Source organism: Bufo bufo, chromosome 4 (genome assembly GCF_905171765.1).
Source record: "Bufo bufo chromosome 4, aBufBuf1.1, whole genome shotgun sequence".
Classification (NCBI taxonomy): domain Eukaryota; kingdom Metazoa; phylum Chordata; class Amphibia; order Anura; family Bufonidae; genus Bufo; species Bufo bufo.
The window spans coordinates 491988782-492012607 of NC_053392.1; the positions used below are offsets into that span (position 1 = coordinate 491988782).

The 23826-nt window shown below is 45.8% G+C and overlaps 1 protein-coding gene across 1 annotated transcript in view; it reads left to right on the forward strand.

Annotated features, from left to right (window-relative positions):
- EPM2A (EPM2A glucan phosphatase, laforin) overlaps positions 1 to 23826 on the forward strand; it is a 116273-nt gene that overhangs the window by 59492 nt on the left and 32955 nt on the right. The window contains 2 exon segments of the mRNA XM_040429567.1: positions 22739 to 22846; positions 22849 to 22909. Coding sequence (XP_040285501.1) covers positions 22739 to 22846; positions 22849 to 22909 — 169 coding nt within the window.

Consider the following 23826-nt stretch of genomic DNA (forward strand, 5'->3'; position numbering starts at 1 on the left):
AGTATGGGGGACCACACCTGGAAAGTGTTGGCCAGGGACGATCCGGGCGCCTACAGTTCCCGAGGTACTCCGGCCTGCTCTTTCCCGGTGCGAAAAGATCAGGGCCTTGAGGACTGCCTCATAGAACTGGAGGAATGTCCCTGTGCTGCCAGCGCTTCGGGATAGTACAAAAGAGTTGTACATGGCAACCTGCACCAAGTAGACCGCAACTTTTTTGTACCATGCCCGTGTTTTGCGCATGGCATTATATGGCTTGAGGACTTGATCAGAGAGATCAACTCATCCCATATACCGATTGTAGGCGACGATACAATCGGGCTTGAGGACCGTTGCCGCGGTACCTCGCACAGGGACAGGGGTGATGCCGTTACCATGAATTGTGGACAGCATAAGGACATCCCTCTTGTCCTTATACCTGACCAGCAACAGGTTTCCAGTGGTAAGGGCACGGGTCTAACCCCTGGGGATGAGTACCTGGAGGGGGTGGGCAGGGAGGCAGCGTTGATTTTTCCGCACGGTCCCACAAGCGGACGTGGATCTGGCGGCAAGGGACTGGAACAAGGGGATACTGGTATAAAAGTTATCCACGTAAAGGTGGTAACCCTTATCCAGCAGTGGGTACATAAGGTCCCACACAAGTTTCCCGGTAACACCCAGAGTGGGGGGACATTCTGGGGTTGAATCCGGGAATCTCGCCCCTCGTACACACAAAATTTGTAAGTGTACCCTGAGGTACTCTCACAAATTTTGTATAGCTTCACGCCATACCTCGCCCGCTTGGAGGGCACATACTGGCGGAAAATGAGTCTACCCTTGAACGCAATGAGAGACTCATCAACCGCGACCTCCCTTCCAGGTACATAGGCCTTCATGAATTTGGCCCCAAAGTGATCGATGACCGGCCGTATCTTATACAGACGGTCATGGGCAGGATCACCTCTGGGGGGACATGCTGCATTATCGGAATAATGCAGACATTTCCGGATGGCCTCAAACCGGGAGCGTGTCATGGCTGTACTGTAAAGTGGGGCCTGGTATAGGACGTCCCCACTCCAGTACAGCCTGACACTGGGTTTTTTGACCAGGCCCATATGCAGCACGAGGCCCCAAAATGTCCTCATTTCGGCTGCACTGACCGGCGTCCAGCCACCGGGCCTGGCCAAAAAGGAGCCCGGGTGTTGAGCGACGAACTGTTGGGCGTACAGATTCGTCTGCTCCACCATCAGATTTACCAGTGAGTCACTGAAAAAATGACAAAAAAAGTAATATTCAGTGTAGCCCACTGTGGAAATCTGGATTCCTGATTGGCCTACAAAATCAGGAATCACGGGCTCGTATCGCTCTGGGCTACACCAGACAAGTTCACCGGCAGGGGGCTCTGGTGGATTTAACTGGTGGGCCGGGAAACCAGTACGAGCCCCAGAGCTGCTCGTACTAGTGTGGGCCACAGGGTCCCTAACATGGCGGTCCCCTTGCTCCGCCTGGCGGCGTCTCCGCCGCCTTGGGGGCTCATCATCATCGCTAGATGATGAGGAGGATGCGGATGACAACAGGAATGTGGGGTCATCCTCATCCTCACTGGGACTCTCGGAGTCGGAGGCAAGCTGGGCGTATGCCTCCTCAGCCGAGAACGTCTGGCGGGCCATAGGGGAGTGTGTGTCTGCGTGTATATGTGCGTGTGTGTAACTCTTTTATTTTGTGTGCGTGTGTGTGGGGGCACGGGTGTTCACGAACTCACCCTAAAACTAACAGAAAAAAAAATAAAATAAACGAACTAAAAAAAGGGCAAAAAATGTGGGGAAAAAAATTCAAAACCGCTGATCAACCGTCCGAAGTTGATCAGCGGTGGGGTGTGCGATGCGCTAACAGTGGCCGGACACTAAGTGCCGGCCGCAGTCAGCGTACACAAAAAATAAAAAATAAATGCACCCCAAAAAAGGTGGGGGGGGGGGCTGCAAGTGGCAGCACCCCTGGGGGGTCTATGGTCACACAGCTGTGCTGTGGACCCCAGACACCCTAACTTAGGGTTATGCAATCAAAGTTCTGAAAAGTTCAGAAACTAACTTTCCCTTTTTTTCCCCTGCCTAAACCAAACTTTCCCTTTGCTGTCCCTATGTACCTGATGGGGGGTGCTGGGGCACAGATCGGGTCCTGGGGGCACAGATCGGGTCCTGGGGGTGCTGGCAGCGATGGTGGACACACGTGCAGGCAGCTCCTCTCTCCTCAGGCTCCGGAACACAAAAGGAGGAGGAGAGGAGCGCCTGCCTCTTTTGAATCTGCCGCCGGACCGCCCACAGACCAATCAGAAAGCGATCCTGAGTGGTGATGTCACCATCACCACTCAGGATCGCTGGATGGCGATTGGTGGGGTGAAATCACACCACCATCACCATCCTGTTCCGGGTTATCGGGTCTTCAGAGACCCGAACAACCCGGAAACGCAGAAAACCGCAGGTCTGAATTGACCTGCGGTTTTCTGCGATCGCATACATGGGGGGGGTCACCGGACCCCCTGGCGCATTTGCCCCAAGTGCCTGCTCAATGATTTGAGCAGGCACGGGGTTCCGATCACCGCCCGCCGCCCTTAAGTACCAGGGCACAAGGGCGTACCTGTACGCCCTATGTCCTTAAGAGGTTAAAGGACCTGCTGAGATCATTTCAGTAATCGTCTTGTTAACTCAGGTGAGAATGTTGACGAGCACAAGGCTGGAGATCATTATGTCAGGCTGATTGGGTTAAAATGGCAGACTTGACATGTTAAAAGGAGGGTGATGCTTGAAATCATTGTTCTTCCATTGTTAACCATGGTGACATGCAAAGAAACGCGTGCAGCCATCATTGCGTTGCATAAAAATGGCTTCACAGGCAAGGATATTGTGGCTACTAAGATTGCACCTCAATCAACAATTTATAGGATCATCAAAAACTTCAAGGAAAGAGGTTAAATTCTTGTCAAGAAGGCTTCAGGGCATCTAAGAAAGTCAGGATCGTCTCCTAAAGAGGATTCAGCTGCGTGATCGGAGTGCCACCAGTGCAGAGCTTGCTCAGGAATAGCAGCAGGCAGGTGTGAGCGCATCTGCACGCACAGTGAGGCGAAGACTTTTGGAAGATGGCCTGGTGTCAAGAAGGGCAGCAAAGAAGCCACTTCTCTCTAAAAAAAACATCAGGGACAGATTGATCTTCTGCAGAAAGTATGGTGAATGGACTGCTGAGGACTGGGGCAAAGTCATATTCTCCGATGAAGCCTCTTTCAGATTGTTTGGGGCATCTGGAAAAAGGCTTGTCCGTAGAAGAAAAGGTGAGCGCTACCATCAGTCCTGTGTCATGCCAACAGTAAAGCATCCTGAGACCATTCATGTGTGGGGTTGCTTCTCATCCAAGGGAGTGGGCTCACTCACAATTTTGCCCAAAAACACAGCCATGAATAAAGAATGGTACCAAAACACCCTCCAACAGCAACTTCTTCAACAATCCATCAACAGTTTGGTGAAGAACAATGCATTTTCCAGCACGATGGAGCACCGTGCCATAAGGCAAAAGTGATAACTAAGTGGTTCGGGGACATTTTGGGTCCATGGCCTGGAAACTCCCCAGATCTTAAGAAACCTTGGCACGGTGCTCGGGCTCAGACATGTCCTCCAAGTAGGATATGTTGGCTAATCTCTCATTTTACACCAGTATGAGGGTTAGTAATACCGCAGAGTGCACCTGTCTTTGTTATTGTTATAATACTTTCTAAGGGCACCATGTAAAATTGCTTACATTGTAGTGAGAAGCCGGAAAATTCTATTCCGCCTAAAGTTTTATGGATTTCCTTTTTACGACATTCTTTATGCGGTAAAACTGACCTGTTACCATAATTGTCCAGGTCAGTATAATTATAGAGATACCACATTTACAATGACAGACAAAAGGGTAAAAATATTTTAAACTTTTGCCTTTCAGGCTCCATATGTCACCATCCACAACAGCTTCAAATGTGAGACTACCATCATTTTATAGACAATCATCTTGGCTATCTCATACATAAATTGGACTTGCAACTATTTAGCACATAATTAGTTATGCAGATTCTAGTCATGTAACTGCATTGTTACTGTTTTGCGTCAAAAATTCTTCATTCTAGTTTCAATTATTTTGTTAGTATTTTGTAAATCCACTTTTGGCTTTCAAAGCTGCCTGAATAATCAGATTAAAGCATGTCTCAACCGAAATCTGTTCCCAGGTCTATTCTACACGTTTCCAATGTTGGTGCATACTGGTTGACTCACTTGGGTACGAATACAGCTTTTTCTTGAACTCTGTCCACAAGTGTTCGATTGGGTTGAGGTCTGGGGACTGTGGGGGCCAATCCAGCACCTCTACTTCATTGTATTTGTATCATTTCCGTTTGCTTTGAAATGGATGGATGGACTTCATTTCGTATTATTCCAACTGTCATGGCACTCACATGATGTAGTTTGGCATTTTTCTTGGCCGAGATACTGCTAACGATTAGCTGGATGAAGCTGTTTCTCTTTTCTTGGGAAATCTTCTTCATGGCTGCTCCTGGATTTGAACCAGTGACCTTTCACTTAGAAATCAACCTAATAACACACGGAGCTATTAGGGAATGCGTGAACAGGTCGGAATTTGTAGTAAACAAGAAGAAAAAGATTGTTCCACCACCAGGAGCAAAACAGTAATAATACAGTTACGTGACAAGAATCTGCATAACTAATCATATGCTAAATAGTTGCAAGTCCAATTTATGTATGAGATAGCCAAGATTGTCTATAAAATGATGGTAGTATCATGTTCGAAGCTGTAGTGGATGGTGAGATATGTTATCGGTATCGGCATTTATTTTTCAGATATGCCGATAACGAATCGGGAACATGTATCGCGCTGCTCTCAGTGCGCTCATGTTCCCTTAGCAGCACAGGGGAGAAGGAAGCAGTGTCTCCCTCCCCCCTGTGCTGCTGCTGCCGCTGCCACCAATGAGAGGAGAAGAGGAGGGGAGGGGCTGTGGCCACTGCGCCACCAATGATGTTAACGCACTCACTCATTCAAATTTAACAGGAGGCGGGAGCTGGCTGCAGAATCATAGCCGCCCCTGACCTCTATGACAAGTAGCTGCCATCCGCAGCAGTTAACCCCTGCCGCACCTGAGGGGTTAACTGCCACGGATCGCAGCTACTGCTCCCGCCTCCTGTATATGAATTAATGGGCGAGTTATCTTCATTGGCGGCACAGTGCCCCCCCCCCCCCACCCAACCGCAGTATTAAACACATTGGTGACGCAGTGCGCTCCACCAGCCAAGCCCCTTGTTCTTGAGATATTCCCAAAAAATGCATCAGCCAATAGAAGCTCGCAGGTCCTCCAGTCTCCACATACACAGTTTTACTTCAGGTTTCCATAACAACCCAGCCATTTATCTTCACTGCTGTAGGAGAGCTTTAAAGGAAATCTGTCGGAAGGATAATTGCTATTAAAGGAAAGCCATGGCCTAATAGCACTTAGTACCTTATTTCAAGATGTGCCTTTGTTCCAGCAATAGATGTTTTTATCCTCTGAAAATCCAGTTTATTTAGTATGCAAATGAGCCAGTAAGGTGCCCAAAGGGGTCTCACTCTTGCAGGAAGGAGCCCAGACACACCCCCTGCCACAATGTGTCCACCCTCAAATAATTTAACCCCCCGCCCTCAGGTCCAGCTAAGCCACGCCTCTGATCTGGTTAGGCCACGCCCCCTCCCACTCCTGAGCCGACGGGGATTGAAAAAATTAAGGTAAAAATCAACTTCTGTCAGCTGCAGGGGTGGGAGGGAGGGTGACTTTCTCTCTGAAGCTTACACTCAGATAGCACAGTGCTGTTGTCTTAGAGTGAGCTGTTCAAAAGAACACTCCCCTGATCCAGTTAGGCCACGCCCTCTCCCACTCCTCAGCCGACTGAGATTGAAAAAATGAAGTTAAAAATCAACTTCTAGGTCCCGCTAACTCATGCCCAGATCTGATTAGGCCACGCCCCCTCCAACTCCTGAGCCGACGGGGATTGAAAAAATGAAGGTAAAAATCAACTTCTGTTAGCTGCAGGGGTGGGAGGGAGGGTGAGTTTCTCCCTGCAGCTCACACTCAGCTAAGGGCTCTTTCACACTTGCGTTGTTCTGTTCCTGCATAGAGTTCCGTCGTCGGGGCTCTATGCCGGAAGAATCCTGATCAGTATTATCTCCATGCATTCTGAATGGAGAGAAAATCCATTCAGAATGCATCAGGATGTCTTCAGTTCCAGAAAGGAACGTTTTTTTGGCCGGAGAAAATACCGCAGCATGCTGCGCTTTTTGCTCCGGTCAAAAATCCTGAACACTTGCCCGCAAGGCCGGATCCGGAATTAATGCCCATTGAAAGGCATTAATCCGGATCCGGCCTTAAGCTAAACGTCGTTTCGGCGCATTACCGGATCCGACGTTTAGCTTTTCTCTGAATGGTTACTATGGCTGCCAGGACACTAAAGTCCTGGTTGCCATGGTAAAGTGTAGTGGGGAGCGGGGGAGCAGTATACTTACCGTCCGTGCGGCTCCCGGGGCGCTTCAGAGTGACGTCAGGGCGCCCCACGCGCATGGATGACGTGATCGCATGGATCACGTCATCCATGCGCATGGGGCGCCCTGACGTCATTCTGGAGAGCCCCGGGAGCCGCACGGAGTGACGTCAGGGCGCCCCACGCGCATGGGGCGCCCTAACGTCATTCTGGAGCACCCCGGGAGCCGCTCCCCACTACTACTATGGCAACCAGGACTTTAATAGCGTCCTGGGTGCCATAGTAACACTGAACGCATTTTGAAGACGGATCCGTCTTCAAATGCTTTCAGTTCACTTGCGGTGTTACGGATCCGGCGGGCACTTCCGGCAAATGGAGTACACGACGGATCCGGACAACGCAAGTGTGAAAGAGGCCTAATACAGTGCTGCTGTAGAGTGAGCTGTTCAAAAGGACACGCCCCCGATCCAGTAAAGGCCACTGTTAAGGGGGCGGGCCCCTGTGGAGGTGACTGTCAAGGGGGTGGTATGCTGTGAAAGTCACTGTTAAAGGGAAAGGCTGCTGTAATGGTCAAAACTAAGGGGGTGGGCTGCTGTGGAGGTGCAATTTTAAGGGACGGGGCACTGTGGGGAGGTCACTGTTTTGGGAGTGGGGTGCTGTAGATGTCACTGTTCTAGTGGATAGTGTTGATATCTTTTAACAACACATACAAACATTAAATGAAATAGATTAAATATACCTGAGCGAAGCCGGGTCCTTCAGCTAGTCTAATATATAAAGCTGAGCGTGTGTGTGTGTGTGTGTGTGTGTGTGTATGTCTGCTAAAGGAATCCACACCGTCGCATTTACAATCACAAAATTTGGCACACAGGTACATCAGGTGTCCGGGAAGGTTTTAGACCAGGTCTCAGCTCTCTAGGACATACCGTTCCTGAGATATTCCAAAAAAATGCATTAGCCAATAGAAAGCTTGGTCACATGACCCTTATCAGCCACTAGAAGCTCGCAGGTCGTTAGCCCCCACATACACAGGTTTACTTCAGGTTTCCATAACAACCCAGCCATTTATTTTCACTGCTGTTGGTGAGCTTTAAAGGTAATCTGTCACCAGAATAATTGCTATTGAAGTAAAGCCATGGCTTAATAGCGCTCTTATTTCAAGATGTGCCTTTGTTCCAGCAATAGATGTTTTTATCCTCTTAAAATCCAGTTTATTTGGTATGCAAATGAGCCAGTAAGGTGCCCAAAGGGTCATCACTCTTGCAGGAAGGAGCCCAGACACGCCCCCTGCCACAATGTGTCCACCCTCAAATGATTTAACCCCGCCCCCAGGCCCAGCTAAGCCACGCCCCTGATTCAGTTAGGCCATGCCCCCTCCGACTCTTGAGCCGATGGGGATTGAAAAAAATTAAGGTAAAAATCAACTTCTAGGTCCCTCTAAGCCCCGCCTATATCTGGTTAGGCCACGCCCCTCCCACTCCTGAGCCGACGGGGATTGAAAAAATGAAGGTAAAAATTTACTTCTGTCAGCTGCACGGGTGCGAGGGAGGGTGACTTTCTCTCTGCAGCTCACACTCAGACAATACAGTGCTGCTGTCTTAGAGTTAACTGTTCAAAAGGACACGCCCCCGAACCAGTTAAGTCCACTGTTAAGGGGGCAGGCTTAAGAGGGTGGTATGCTGTGAAAGTCACTGTTAAAGGGGAAGGCTGCTGTAAAGGTCAAAGTTAAGGGGGTGGGCTGCTGTGGAGGTCCAATTTTAAGGGACAGGGCACTGTGGGGGGGGGGGGGGGTCACTGTTTTGGGAGCGGGGTGCTGTAGATGTCACTGTTATAGTGGATAGTGTTGATATATTTTAACAACACATACAATCATTAAGGCCCCTTTCACACGGGCGAGTTTTCCGCGCGGGTGCAATGCGTGAGGTGAACACATTGCACCTGCACTGACGCCGGGCTGTGCACATGAGCGGTGATTTTCACGCATCACTTGTGCGTTGAGTGAAAATCGCAGCATGCTCTATTTTGTGCGTTTTTTCACGCAACGCAGGCCCCATAGAAGTGAATGGGGCTGAGTGAAAATCGCAAGCAAGTGCGGATGCGGTGCGATTTTCACGCATGGTTTGCTAGGAGACGATCGGGATGGGGACCCGATCATTATTATTTTCCCTTATAACATGGTTATAAGGGAAAATAGCATTCTTAATACAGAATGCATAGTACAATAGGGCTGGAGGGGTTAAAAAAAAAATAATTATAATTTAACTCGCCTTAATCCACTTGTTCGCACAGCCCGGCTTCTCTTCTGTCTTAATCTTTGCTGTGCAGTAGGAAAAGGACCTGTGGTGATGTCACTGCGCTCATCACATGGTCTGTCACATGATCCATCACCATGGCGATGGATCATGTGATGGACCATGTGATGAGCGCAGTGACATCATCAAAGGTCCTATTCTACTGCACAGCAAAGATGAAGACAGAAGAGCAGCGGGCTGCGCGAACAAGTGGATTAAGGTGAGTTAAATTATTAATATTTTTTTTTTAACCCCTCCAGCCCTATTGTACTATGCATCTATATTTAGATTGTATTATTTTCCCTTATAACATGGTTATAAGGGAAAATAATACAATCTACACAACACCTAACCCAAACCCGAACTTCTGTGAAGAAGTTCGGGTTTGGGTACCAAACATGCCGATTTTTCTCACGCGCGTGCAAAACGCATTAAAATGTTTTGCACTCGTGCGAAAAATTGTGCATTTTCCCCGCGACGCAACCGCATCTTATCAAAACCATGACGCCCGTGTGAAAGAGACCTAAATGAAATAGATTAAATATACCCGAGCGAAGCCGGGTCCTTCAGCTACTACATACAGTCGTGGCCAAAATTTTGAGAATGACACAAATATTAGTTTTCACAAAGTTTGCTGCTAAACTGCTTATAGATCTTTGTTTCAGTTGTTTCTGTGATGTAGTAAAATATAATTACACACACATTCATACGTTTCAAAGGCTTTTATCGACAATTACATGACATTTAGGCAAAGAGTCAGTATTTGCAGTGTTGGCCCTTCTTTTTCAGGACCTCTGCAATTTGACTGGGCATGCTCTCAATCAACTTCTGGGCCAATTCCTGACTGATAGCAACCCATTCTTTCATAATCACTTCTTGAGAGTGTCAGGAATTAGTGGGTTTTTGTTTGTCCACCCGCCTCTGAGGATTGACCACAAGTTTTCAATGGGATTAAGATCTGGGGAGTTTCCAGGCCATGGACCCAAATTGTCAACGTTTTGGTCCCCGAGCCACTTAGTTATCACTTTTGCCTTTTGGCACGGGTGCTCCATCGTGCTGAAAATGCATTGTTTCTTCACCAAACTGTTGTTGGATTGTTGGAAGAAGTGCTGTTGGAGGGTGTTTTGGTACCATTCTTTATTCATGGCTGTGTTTTTGGGCAAAATTGTGAGTGAGCCCACTCCCTTGGATGAGAAGCAACCCCACACATGAATGGTCTCAGGATGCTTTACTGTTGGCATGTCACAGGACTGATGTAGCGCTCACCTTTTCTTCTACGGACAAGCCTTTTTCCAGATGCCCCAAACAATCGGAAAGAGGCCTCATCGGAGAATATGACTTTGTCCCAGTACCTCAGCAGTCCATTCACCATACTTTCTGCAGAGATCAAATCTGTCCCTGATGTTTTTTTTGGAGAGAGAGTGCTTTTTTTGCTGCCCTTCTTGACACCAGGCTATCTTCCAAAAGTCTACGCCTCACTGTGCGTGCAGATGCGCTCACACCTGCCTGCTACCATTCCTGAGCAAGCTCTGCACTGGTGGCCCTCCGATCCCGCAGCTGAATCCTCTTTAGGAGACGATCCTGGCACTTGCTGGACTTCTTGGACGCCCTGAAACCTTCTTAACAAGAATTGAACCTCTTTCCTTGAAGTTCTTGATTATCTATAAATTGTTGATTGAGGTGCAATCTTAGTAGCCACAATATCCTTGCCTGTGAAGCCATTTTTATGCAACGCAATGATGGCTGCACGCATTTCTTTGCAGGTCACCATGGTTAACAATGGAAGAACAATGATTTCAAGCATCACCCTCCTTTTAACATGTCAAGTCTGCCATTTTAACCCAATCAGCCTGACATAATGATCTCCAGCCTTGTGCTCGTCAACATTCTCACCTGAGTTAACAAGACGATTACTGAAATGATCTCAGCAGGTCCTTTAATGACAGCAATGAAATGCAGTGGAAAGGTTTTTTGGGATTAAGTTAATTTTCATGGCAAAGAAGGACTATGCAATTCATCTGATCACTCTTCATAACATTCTGGAGTATATGCAAATTGCTATTATAAAAACTTAAGCAGCAACTTTTTCCAATTTCCAATATTTATGTAATTCTCAAACTTTGGCCACGACTGTACATATATATCACCTCTGCATTCCACTCTGCGTTGATACAATTTTTTCGCATCATTTTACCATATCTTTTATCTGAATGTTTAATGCAACATTATGTGATTTTTATTTGAAAGCCTATTATTCACAGCTGTATTTACTTTGAAGTTCAGGTGTACCAAAGTATGCTGTGTTCTTGGCAATTATTCTGAAGGTAGGTTAATGACACTTTGGGTAATGTAAGTTTATTACACCTTGGCATCTCTCCCTGTAAAATTACTTTATCAGATTGCATTGGTTATCAGGTGAGTATTTAAATAATGAACCTTGAGCTTCTATTTTCCATGGAAGACCTTTTCGAAAGAGCTTTTAAGTTTGGATGACCTTGAGCGGCAAGTTTAATCTTCCAGAGCTGGAGGCAAGAAATGTTATTGACCTTGATCTAGTTTTTGTTACCGTTTTAATGTGAACTTCCATCAAAGCTATCATTAAGGGTTGTTATTTTTTTTCTCAAACATTTTGCTGTCTCTGTAAATGTTGAACGTTTATAGCAGTAAAATTGTCTTCCAGGCAAAAAGTGTACGTCATTAAAATTCTTTATTTATTTTTTGTGAATTCATATCTGTCTACTTTTTGTCTTCTGGGCAATAGCCGTAAGCATGTCAGCCACCTTGACAGCATTCATCGTGTTGGTACATTGCTGCCAATATTGGTTTATAGCTTAAAGGGATTGGCCACTTTCTGGTTATTGTTGACCAATGTGTTTATAAGATGAGAATTTCAACAAGGGCTGTATTAGTAAGTGCCATATAATCATCTTACAAATACATTGGTTAACAATTACCAGAAAGTGGCCAATCCCTTTAAAGGGTTATTCAGGATTAGCTTGTTATTTTTTAATTCTACCCCAACCCTTCCTGTGAAGTAAATAACACTTGCTTGCTCCAAGCCACTTGGTTCCAACTCCATGGGTCCCAAGCTTCTTCACTGCACTTCGGACCCTGCATGTAAACCATTGGCATAGGCGGGGTCATGTGTGCTGCGGTAGCAGTGACCTCAGCAGTGACTTGTCCCCAAGTGACACGTCACTGCTGGTCAACTTCCATGTTTCTACATTGCACAGCGTTTTAAAGCACCATGATGAAAACATTGGAAGGTCAGTGAACAGTTTAAATTTTTTTTAATTCTGTCCCAATTTATATTTATTTTTGGAAAATTATGCAAGTTAGCCTCCTCCAGAAAAAAGGTTAGGTGGCACTAAGAGACACTGTTTTCTTTCTTTCAGAGAAAAGAAGCTACTTTGCATTATTTTCCCACAGGTAGCATTGCCCTGTAAGACTGCCTACCTCCAGCTGCATCTCCAAAAAGAACCAGTACTTACCAAGGCTTCATGGAAAACCCAACTCAGTCCCTATGGGCCAGTCACTTGTGCAGTTTGTTATACTACTTTCTACATTATTTGCCTTTTTTATACTATAAGCAATGCACCCACACAGATCCTTCACTTACCAGTAGGAGGAGCGCCCAGCCGGTCACAGACATAGCAGCTCGCAGGTAAGTATAATGCTTCTAAAAATTGCTAAGTAACCCATGGCAACCAGGACTGCAGTAGCGCCCTGGTTGCCATGGTTACCGATCGAAGCCCCAGCGATTAAACTGGGACTCCGATCGGAACTCTCCGCTGCCACCAATGATAAGGGGGGAGATTTTAATTAGGAGGGGGAGGGAGGGGGGGCCCACTGGCCACCAATGAATCTACAGTACTACAGGGGAGGGAGGGGGGGCCCACTGGCCACCAATGAATCTACAGTACTACAGAGGAGGGAGGGGGGTCCCACTGGCCACCAATTAATCTACAGTAATACAGGGAGGGATGGGGGGCCCACTGGCCACCAATGAATTTAAAACTGGGAGGGAGGGGGGGTGCCCCCTCCTGCCTGGCAGCACATGATCTCTTACAGGGGGTCTATGATACGCACAATTAACCCCTCAGGACCTGAGGGGTTAATTGTGTGTATCATAGCCCCCTATAAGAGATCGGGTGCTGCCAGGCAGCAGGGGGCAGTCATGTACACAGTTCAAAGTATATTCTATCTTGAAGCATCCCATCACTATGGGAACGCTCTGTGTTAGAATATACTGTCGGATATGAGTTTTTCACGATCTAACTCAAAACCGATGGTATATTCTAACATAGAGGCGTTCCCATGGTGATGGGGACGCTTCAAGTTAAAATATAACATCGGATTGGAGAAAACTCCGATCCGATGGTATAATAGGGACTCCTGACTTTACATTGAAAGTCAATGGGGACGGATCCGTTTTGCAATTGCACCATATTGTGTCAACGTCAAACAGAATCCGTCCCCATTGACTTGCATTGTAATTCAGGACGGATCCGTTTGGCTCTGCACGGCCAGGCGGACACCAAAACTACTTTTTTTTCCTGTCCGTGGATCCTCCAAAAAATCAAGGAAGACCCACGGATGAAAAAACGGTCACGGATCACGGACCTACGGACCCCGTTTTTGCGGACCATGAAAAAAAAACGGTCGTGTGCATGAGGCCTTATAGCGTTTACAAACTATGGTACAAAAATGTGAATTTTCTGCATTTTGAAGCAGCTGACTTTCTGAGCACCGGTCATGTTTCCTGAGGTTCTACAATGCCCAGACAGTAGAAACACCCCACAAATGACCCCATTTCGGAAAGTAGACACCATAAGGTATTCGCTGATGGGCATAGTGAGTTCATGGAAGGTTTTATTTTTTGTCACAAGTTAGCGGAAAATGATTATTTTTTATTTATTTTTTCTTACAAAGTCTCATATTCCACTAACTTGTGACAAAAAATAAAATTTTACATGACTCACCATAACCCCTCACGGAATACCTTGGGGTGTCTTCTTTCCAAAATGGGGGTCACTTGTGGGGTAATTATACTGCCCTGGCATTTTAGGGACCTAAAGCGTGAGAAGTAGTTTGGAATCCAAATGCGTAAAAAATGCCCCGTGAAATCGTAAAGATACTCTTTGGAATTTGGGCCCCTTTGCGCACCTAGGCTGCAAAAAAGTGTCACACATGTGGTATCGCCGTACTCAGGAGAAGTAGGGCAATGTGTTTTGGGGTGTCTTTTTACATATACCCATGCTGGGTGAGATAAATATCTCTGTAAAAGACAACTTTTCCCATTTTTTTATACAAAGTTGTCATTTTACAGAGATATTTCTCTCACCCAGCATGGGTATATGTAAAAAGGACACCCCAAAACACATTGCCCTACTTTTCCTGAGTACGGGGATACCACATGTGTGACATTTTTTTGCAGCCTAGGTGCGCAAAGGGGCCCAAATTCCAATGAGTAACCTTTTAGGAGGGCCTTTTTAGGGCATTTGGATTCCAGACTTCTTCTCACGCTTTCGGGCCCTAAAATGCCAGGGCAGTATAAATACCCCACATGTGACCCATTTTGGAAAGAAGACACCCAAAGGTATTCCGTGAGGGGCATGGCGAGTTCATCGAAGTTTTTTTTTTGGCACAAGTTAGCGAAATTGATTTTTTATTTTTTTTCTCACAAAGCCTTCCTTTCCGCTAACTTGTGACAAAAATTTCAATCTTTCATGTACTCAATATGCCCCTCAGCGAATACCTTGGGTGTCTACTTTCCGAAATGGGGTCATTTGTGGGGTGTGTTTACTGTTCTGGCATTTGGGCGGGGCTAAATTGTGAGCAACCCTGTAAAGCCTAAAGGTACTCGTGGGACTTTCGGCCCCTTTACGCACCTAGGCTGCAAGAAAGTGTCACACATGTGGTATCGCCGTACTCAGGAGAAGTAGGGCAATGTGTTTTTGGGGTGTATTTTTACATATACCCATGCTGGGTGAGAGAAATATCTCTGTAAATTGACAAACTTTGTATAATTTTTTTTAAAAAGTTGTCATTTACAGAGATATTTCTCACACACAGTATGGGTATATGTAAAAATACCCCCTAAAACACATTGTCTACTTCTCCTGAGTACGGCTATACCACGTGTGACACTTTTTTGCAGCCTAGGTGCGCAAAGAGGCCCAAATTCCAATGAGTACTTTTAGGATTTCACAGGGCTTTTTCTACGCATTTGGATTCCAAACTACTTCTCACGCTTTAGGGCCCCTAAAATACCAGGGCAGTATAAATATCCCACAAGTGACCCCATTTTGGAAAGAAGACACCCAAGGTATTCCGTGAGGGGCATGGCGAGTTCCTAGAATTTTTTTTTTTTGGGCACAAGTTAGCTGAAAAAGATTTTTTTTATTATTTTTTTTTTTCTTACAAAGTCTCATATTCCACTAACTTGTGACAAAAATAAAATTTTACATGAACTCGCCATGCCCCTTCCGAATACCTTGGGGTGTCTTCTTTCCAAAATGGGGTCAACATGTGTGGTATTTATACTGCCCTGGCATTTTAGGGGCCCTAAAGCGTGAGAAGAAGTATGGAATATAACTGTCTAAAAATTTTATGCATTTGGATTCCGTGAGGGGTATGGTGAGTTCATGTGAGATTTTATTTTTTGTCACAAGTTAGTGGAATATGAGACTTTGTAGGAAAAAACAAAAAAAAAAAACAATTTCTGCTAACTTGTTGCCAAAAAAAAAATCTTCTATGAACTCGCCATGCCCTCAAACGTGATCTTCATAGCGCCGCAGCGATTTACGGTGTTTTTGCAGCGATCAGAAAAAAAAAAATTCTGTCACTGCGGTGGGGGCGGACTGAACGCAAGTGTGCGCACAAGATCAGGCCTGATCGGACCGAACACTGCGTTTTTTGTAGAGCCTATAAAACATGTCCTATTCTTGTCCGCAATTGCGGACAAGAAAAGGCATTTTCTATATAGTTCTGGCAATGTGCGGATCCGCAAAATGCGGAAAGCACATTGCCGGTGTCCGTGTTTTGCGGATCCGCGGTGTCCGTGTTTTGCGGATCTGTGGATCCGCAAAACACATACGGACGTCTGAATGGAGCCTTACAGGGGGGTGATCAATGACAGGGGGGTGATCAGAGAGTCTATATGGGGTGATCAGGTGGTTAATAAGTGACGGGGGGGGGGGGTTGTAGTGTGGTGATTGGTGCTACTTACAGAGCTGCCTGTGTCCTCTGGTGGTAGATCCAAGCAAAAGGGACCACCAGAGGACCAGATAGCAGGTATATTAGACGCTGTTAACAAAACAGCGTCTGATATACCTTTCAGGGTTAAAAAAATCGCATCTACAGCCTGCCAGCGAATGATCGCCGCTGGCAGGCTGTAGATCCACTCGTTTACCTCCCGATCCTGTGAACCGCGCGCTCCTGTGTGCGCACCTTCACAGGAATCTCGCGTCTCGCGAGATGACGCGCCGATGCGTCAAGGAGGAACAAACCGACTGCCCGCAGGACGCATCCCTGCGTTAGGCGTTCGGGAAAGCGGTTTAAGGTGGTCTTGTGTGCACAAGGCCCTGTACGTTGAAGTCTGTGTGGATATGTCATAAATGTTTAATTGGTAATAATTCTTTAAATGGGTTCACCTTTTTGAAGTGTTCAGTAGGCCCCCCTCCTGGTCAGACCTGTAAAAAAACAATGCTTACCTGATCCCCACCGGTGGTCCCCAGGCTCCGTCATGTCCACCGCGTCAGCTGTCAACATCTGCTTTGACACTGCCGCACCCAATGACTAGCCACTGCATTGACCCACCCCCCTTGGCATCACATGAACAGTTAACATTAAGCCAGGGGGACACGTCACCACTGTGACCAGTCACTGGCTGCTGTGGTATTATAGTGGATGTTGACAGTGAGGGACCTGAACGAGGTGGCATGGAGCAGGTAAGTCTGCTTATCGTGCCTGTCTGGCCGGAGGAGGAGGGTCTGCCCAAAAATGTCCAAAAGTGAACAATCCCTTTAAAAGGAAAACAACACGATTACTTAGAAGCCTTCTGTTAAATGTAACAATGTGCTGGGTTGTTGCACCTGAGAATAACAGTCATGTTAGGCCTCATGCACACGACAGTATTTTTTCACGGTCCGCAAATGGGGTTCCGTTGGTCCGTGATCCGTGACCGTTTTTTTTTCGTCCGTGGGTCTTCCTTGATTTTGGAGGATCCACGGACATGAAAAAAAAGTCGTTGTGGTGTCCGCCTGGCCGTGCGGAGCCAAACGGATCCGTCCTGACTTACAATGCAAGTCAATGTGGACGGATCCGTTTGACGTTGACACAATATGGTGCAATTGCAAACGGATCTGTCCCCATTGACTTTCAATGTAAAGTCAGGAGTTAATATACCATAGGATCAGAGTTTTCTCCAATCCGATGGTATATTTTACTTGAAGCGTCCCCATCACCATGGGAACGCCTCTATGTTAGAATATACCATCGGATTTTGAGTTAGATCGTGAATCTCCTAACCGACAGTATATTCTAACACAGAGGCCGCACTGGCCACCAATGATGGGGGATTCGGAACGTGATTTTAACTGGCCACCAATGAATATAATATTGGGGAGGGAGGGGGTCTGCCCCCTCCTGCCTGGCAGCACCTGATCTCTTACAGGGGGCTATGATACTCACAATTACCCTTTAGCCTCTGTGTTAGAATATACTGTCGGATATGAGTTTTTACGAAGTGAAAACTCATATTTGAAAAAGCTTTTATGCAGACGGATCTGTGATCCGTCTGTGTGAAAGTTGCCAACGGCCACGGATGCAGATGACAATCTTGTGTGCATCCGTGTTTTTTTCACGGACCCATTGACATGAATGGGTCCGTTGAACCGTTTGTCCCGTCAAAAAAATAGGACAGGTCATATTTTTTGGACGGGACGGGAAACGCGGATCACGGCCGCGGATGAACAACGGTGCATTTTTCTGAGTTTTCAACGGACCCATTGAAAGTCAATGGGTCCGCAGAAAATCATGGAAACGGAACAACGGCCACGGATGCACACAACGGTCGTGTGCATGAGGCCTTACTGTGTCATCTTTATTTTCTGTTGGCCATTTGACATTGTTAGTTTGCTTTATCCTGTAATTGTAAAACCAGGAATGTAACTTCCTTGAAAGCCACCATAGAAATGAAGTTGTCATCAGCCATTCATTGAAGATAGCCAAGCAACGGCAAGGCAGAAGTTTTCAAAATCATTCCCCAGTTGTTTTAAGCAAGCTGTCAAGCAGCATTGAGAAATGACTTTATGTTCAACATGAAATGCCTCTGGCAAGATTTGCTTGTCTCTTTGCCCAATGATTTGGTTAGCAATTAACGCTCATTCTCTTCTAATCACTTTAGGGGTGGAAAAAAATGTAAGGTTTACTGTGTTATAAACCCAAAATGAATCTTTACACAACCCAATGACTACACGTTGTCAGTACTGCCATGTTTTATTCTTAGGGAACATTTTATATATATATATATATATATATATATATATATATATATATCTTGGACTTGAGTCAGCTTTACACCTTTGTAAATATTCAGGAGTGAAATTCATTGATGTCACTGCCTAAGAGCAGATGATAAATGATCAATTAACTAGAGATCAGTAGTTGAAGTATATTTCTTATCCTTCTGGCCAGAACCTTAGAAACCAATTGAGTGAAACTGTTGTCAAGTAAGCTTTTGAATATGCTTTTTGTTTAATACTGAAATATTTTTATTCTGAATGAAGGCAAATTTTGTTGCCCAAAAGAACATATCCTTACTGTTTGCTTGAATAAGAAGCTGAAAACCAAACCATTTTACTGCTCTAGGAGCCCAAAGGTTTCTTCTCAACACTATTAACATAATGTATAGCCAAAATAGTTGGTACTGTGTTTGCCAAAATATCTATGTGATGTTAAATAACTTTGTGTTAAAAAAGACAAAAGTATTATAGCAGTGACTACCTTTATTGTCTAACCCCAAAAAATTCTGTTTGCAAGCTTTAAGAGCAGAGAGGCTCCTTCGTCAGGGGAATTTGAGCCTCTGTGCTCAGAAAATTTTTTGGTTAGCCAATAAGGTGTCACTGCTATAATATGTTTGTCATTTTTTAAAACAAAAAGTGTTTAACACTCATAACAATTGATATCAAAACACTAGACATAATAGTAGTTTGGTTCTCCCTTTACTGCTCGTTATGCACTGCTGAGCTAGAGGTTGATGGGAGTTTGGACCCCTTCTGTAGAACAGAGCCCCCAACGTTAAAAACAAGAGCGCACCTCACATGTGCAGCCACCCTCTATTTCATTTTTATGGAAGTTCTGAAAATAGCACTCGGCTATTTAGGAGGTCCCATGGAAATAAAAGGAGTATGCAATGCACAAGCACAGCCACTGCCTCCATTTACTTCTATGGGACTGCTGGAAATAAAAAAAGCTCCCGTGTGGTTGGCTCTTGTCCACTTTGAAGACCTGATCTAGAGATAAGTGTGGGTCCCACCTCTGGTACTAGCACCTACCTGACATTGGTCGCAAATCCTAGCAAAAAGCCACCAATATGCGAAGTGAAAAGGGTTGTTCCCCTTCGTAGAGCTTTTCTACAGACCACCCCAGTATAGCATACCCATAGAAGTGAATGGAGCATTGGCAGGCTTGCGCAGTGTGCGGTCTCCATTCATTTCTAAGGGACTAGCCAAGCACTATCTCTAGAATGGGCCACCCAAAGTGAGCAAGGAGCGCACCGCAAATGCGCGGGATGCTCTCCATTCACTTCTATGGGAGTCCAAAGAGCAAGCACACTCGGCTATTTTCAGAAGTCCCAAAGAAATGAATGGAGAGCTCACCATGCAAGGAGCGGCCACTGCTCCTTTCACCTCTGTTGGACCTGCTGGGAAATAGCTAGTCAGCACTTTTCGGAATAATTATAGAGATGGGTGCTGGTCTCACCTCTGGGACTAGTACCTTTTTGACATCGGTGAAAAATCCTAGCGATATGCCACCCAATGTGCAAGGTGAAAGAAAACCCATTAAAGTGCTTGTTCACCTTTTGTAGAGCTTTTTTACAGAACCCACAGCATGCCAGACCCACGTGGGTTAAACCATACTTAACTAATCCCTGCTGCTGGGTTCTAGCTACATCACTACCCCATGGTGACACGTAATGCTGTGTCCAGTCATTGGCTGCAGCGGTCACGTGACCAGACAAATTGGATGTTGAAGAGACCGATGGTGGGCAGAGTTGGAGTCGAAACCCAGTGGCAAGGGACTAAGGTAAGTTTGATTACCATCACAGGTCTAGCCATTCTATCTGTAGAAAAGCTCTATAAAGGTATCTTTAAAAAAAAGCCTGTGATTATCTCAGTAGACTAATGTGTAAGGCTTGTCCATGTTGGAGTTGGTACCAATAAGTATGCTGTTAGAATTTATCTCCACATATTCAAAAAGCAGCATTGATGTTCCTAGGGATGTGTTATGCTCAGTTTGTAGACCGATGTGAGCGGGCGAGTGTTAAAGGGGATATTAATTATTGATATTTATGCAACTTCCCATAATTAATATTCATATATATAGGCGAGAGTCGTCTAGTGATGACTCCGCCTATTTATACCTAAATAAACATAAAACACTAATGATTGCCTTACACTAATCACTAATCTAGCTGCATGCGCCTTACTATCACCTATACTACGGCGGCGACTACTAAAAACACCATACACTGCCATTATGAACAATAAGGAATATTATTACACAATACAATTATACACGTCTAGCAATACGCTAATATCTATACCTAATCATGGATCAATGGATATGAATATATATACATATAGACGTACACACCGCAGTACAGAAACAGTACTACCCATAAACACAATACAAGCCTAACTACACTACACAACACAATCCCACATTCCACCCCACACACTATCTATACAATACAATAATACATTCGCATACACACAAATATCAGTAACAACCCCCACCAGTCTGTACTCACTGTCCCTACAGGGTAACAAGAGGGTTAATTACACCAATATTGTTTGCAGAGCAGAAGCATGCTCTACAGAGACACCCAAGGCAGGGAACCAGGGTAACCACCAGGGGTTAATCAGGGCCACCAGGGTAAAGGGGGTTAATGCAGGCAGGACAGGGGAACAGGGCACGGACATCAGGGGGTACAAAGTTCCGGGGACCAGGGGGAGAGATACCAGGGGTAATGCCTGGCAGGGAAAGGGTTAATCAGGGGAGAGTAAGGGAACATGGCCACTGAAGGGGTTAACATGGGACTGCTGGGGTATGTTGGGACAACATGGGACAGGGGCAGTGTAGGGGTTACTGCTGGAGGTCTGCCAGGGTCTCAGCCGGGGTTAATGTGGCATAACAGGGGTACAGGGCCTCAGGGGTTAAGGAGGAGCAGGGACAGGGGAAATTCGATACTTAGCCAGCAGCTGCTCTGTCCTTCTGCTTTCCTCCTCTGGGCTCAAACCTGCTCTGGGCTCAACTGCTCTGGGCTCTCCAACTCTCTTCTCTTGTTCGGGTACAGGGGCCTCAGTGTGCCTGCGCTCTCTCCTCTCTGGCTGGTCATTTCTTCAGAGCGCAGCACATCGCTGCCTGCGCTTCTCCTGTCTGGAGGGGGTCCCGTTCTGCAGCACAGGATCCGCTCATCTTCAGGGGGGGGGGGGGGATCTGCCAGAGTGCAGTGCTGCTGGGGTATTTAAACCCTGCAGCGCTCGCTGCCCGTTTTGCCCGCCCTGCGCCAGCCCGCTCTTCCCAGGCAGGGGATCCTTTGATCCTCCCCGCCTGTTGGAGATATCGCACATCTCCGGCGCAGTAATTACAGCGCTGGAGGTGAGCGGCACAGAGGGGCAATGGGAACTCTGTTCCCATGTCCCTGTTAGGCATACCATCTCCAGCCGCTGCCGGAGATGGTGACAAAGGGCAGAGGATCTTTTTTGTTGTCTCCTCTGTCCTTTGTAGAGGCCGACCGCTGGACATAATTGTCCAACTGTCGGTCTCCTCCACCCACCCAGCAGGCGCATTGTGAGCGGGAATCCGGCCATATATGCCATAGATGCTTGGGGCACATCTATAAGCATATATGAACGGACATTATTCACATAGGGGCAGGAATAAGCCTTCCTATATAGCTGTATAGGGGCACATATATATATGATAAGGGGGCATATATTAAGGGGGATTATCTAAGGGGCCACATTCATATATAAGGGGGCACAGATAAGGGGGCACAAGCCCCTACAATATAAGAGGGCACAAGCCCGCTACGATATAAGAGGGGCACAAGCCCCTACAATATAAGAGGGCACAAGCCCTACAATATAAAGGGGGCACATATTTCCCACAGGGGCCACCATGAGCCCCTGGGGATCACCATGGGCAGACGTGCGCAGATGCTGCGCACATCGTCCCATGATGCTATGGCTAATGTATGCATATATATACCATACATGCTTGCACGTGTTTGCAGGCATGCATGGATATATATGCATATGTCTCAACCGTTCCTACACCAGCGAGTATGAGATTAAGCTGTGGAACAGCATTTACTGGTTGTGAAGAGGACCTTCAATAAACCCTGCGTGTATAAAGAAATGTTGAGGCAAAGTCTTGCTTAAATTCGAGAGTCTAGTGGGAAAAACAAAACCAGAATGCAGAATGCTCCAATTTGCTCTGAACGGATTATTGGTCCATGAAAAAAAAAACTGACCTGTGAATTGGTCCATTGACTTGTATGTGTCAGTGTTCAATCTGTGTGCTGTCTATTCTAAACTTGGACAGCACGCAGGCATGAAAATCACTAGTCTGAGTGAGACCTAAGAGGTTTTTATTTTGCCTGTGTATGGTTTTATTCCATTTTATTTACATTGATAGGTAATGGACCACACCATGACCGCTGCTGTGTTTACGAGGAAAGTAACATAGTAGATGGTGTTTATTGCGATCCAATAGGGCATTGGATTGAAACCACTGGACATACTGATGAATGAAGCACACCACAGACTTCTACTTCCACATTGCAGATAATCAGGCCATGCATTTCTCCAGTACACTATAACATTCTCTTCTACTGCAGCATTGCGTTAAAGGGTTGTCCCAGGATTAGAAAAACATGGCTGCTCGCTTCCACCAACAGCCACACATGGGTTGTGTTGTGTATTGCATCTCAGCTTCACTGAACTCAATGGCACTGACACTGCAATACCACCATACAACCTATGGACAGGTGTGGGCTGTTTCTGGAAGAAAGCAGCCATGTTTTTCTAATCCTGAAAATGTTTTTCAACCCCTATAATGTCTCAGTCTTCTATATATTGAAAGGTTCTCCTTGTTATTACTGTTAGCTAGACATGTAATCCTATGTATAGGCAGCCCATTTTACCATGTGCCCTTTCACTGTCAATATAAATGTTATAGCACATGCTATGCTTTATACTTATACATGTTGTTTGTATTCTTGTAGTTTTACCAAACAATCCGGTTTTACCAATCAATCGTATATAATCAATCAATCACATATGTACGACCTGTTGACCAATAAACAAGTTAGACTACAAAGAACAGTCCTGTTATTTGGAAGACAGGTATATACAGAGCGAGCACTCTGTACAGTATTAGAATGTATTGGCTCTTATGAGCCAAAGTTATTGCTTCGCAAAGTCTCGCGAGACTTCGGTTAATAACTTCATAAATTGATTTCTACTGTAAAAAAACATTTCCCGAGCTTGGGTTCGCTTCCAAGGTACCACTTGGAATCAAACCCGAGTTCGGGAAATGTTTTTTTTTACAGTAGAAATCAATTTATGAAGTTATTACCCGAAGTCTCGCGAGACTTCGCGAAGTAGTTATTTCGGCTCATTGAAGCCAACACATTCTAATACAGTATTGAAACAAAGTTTCATCCGAAGTCTATTCGCTCATCCCTATTGATGACCTATCCTGAAGATTGATCATCAACAGCA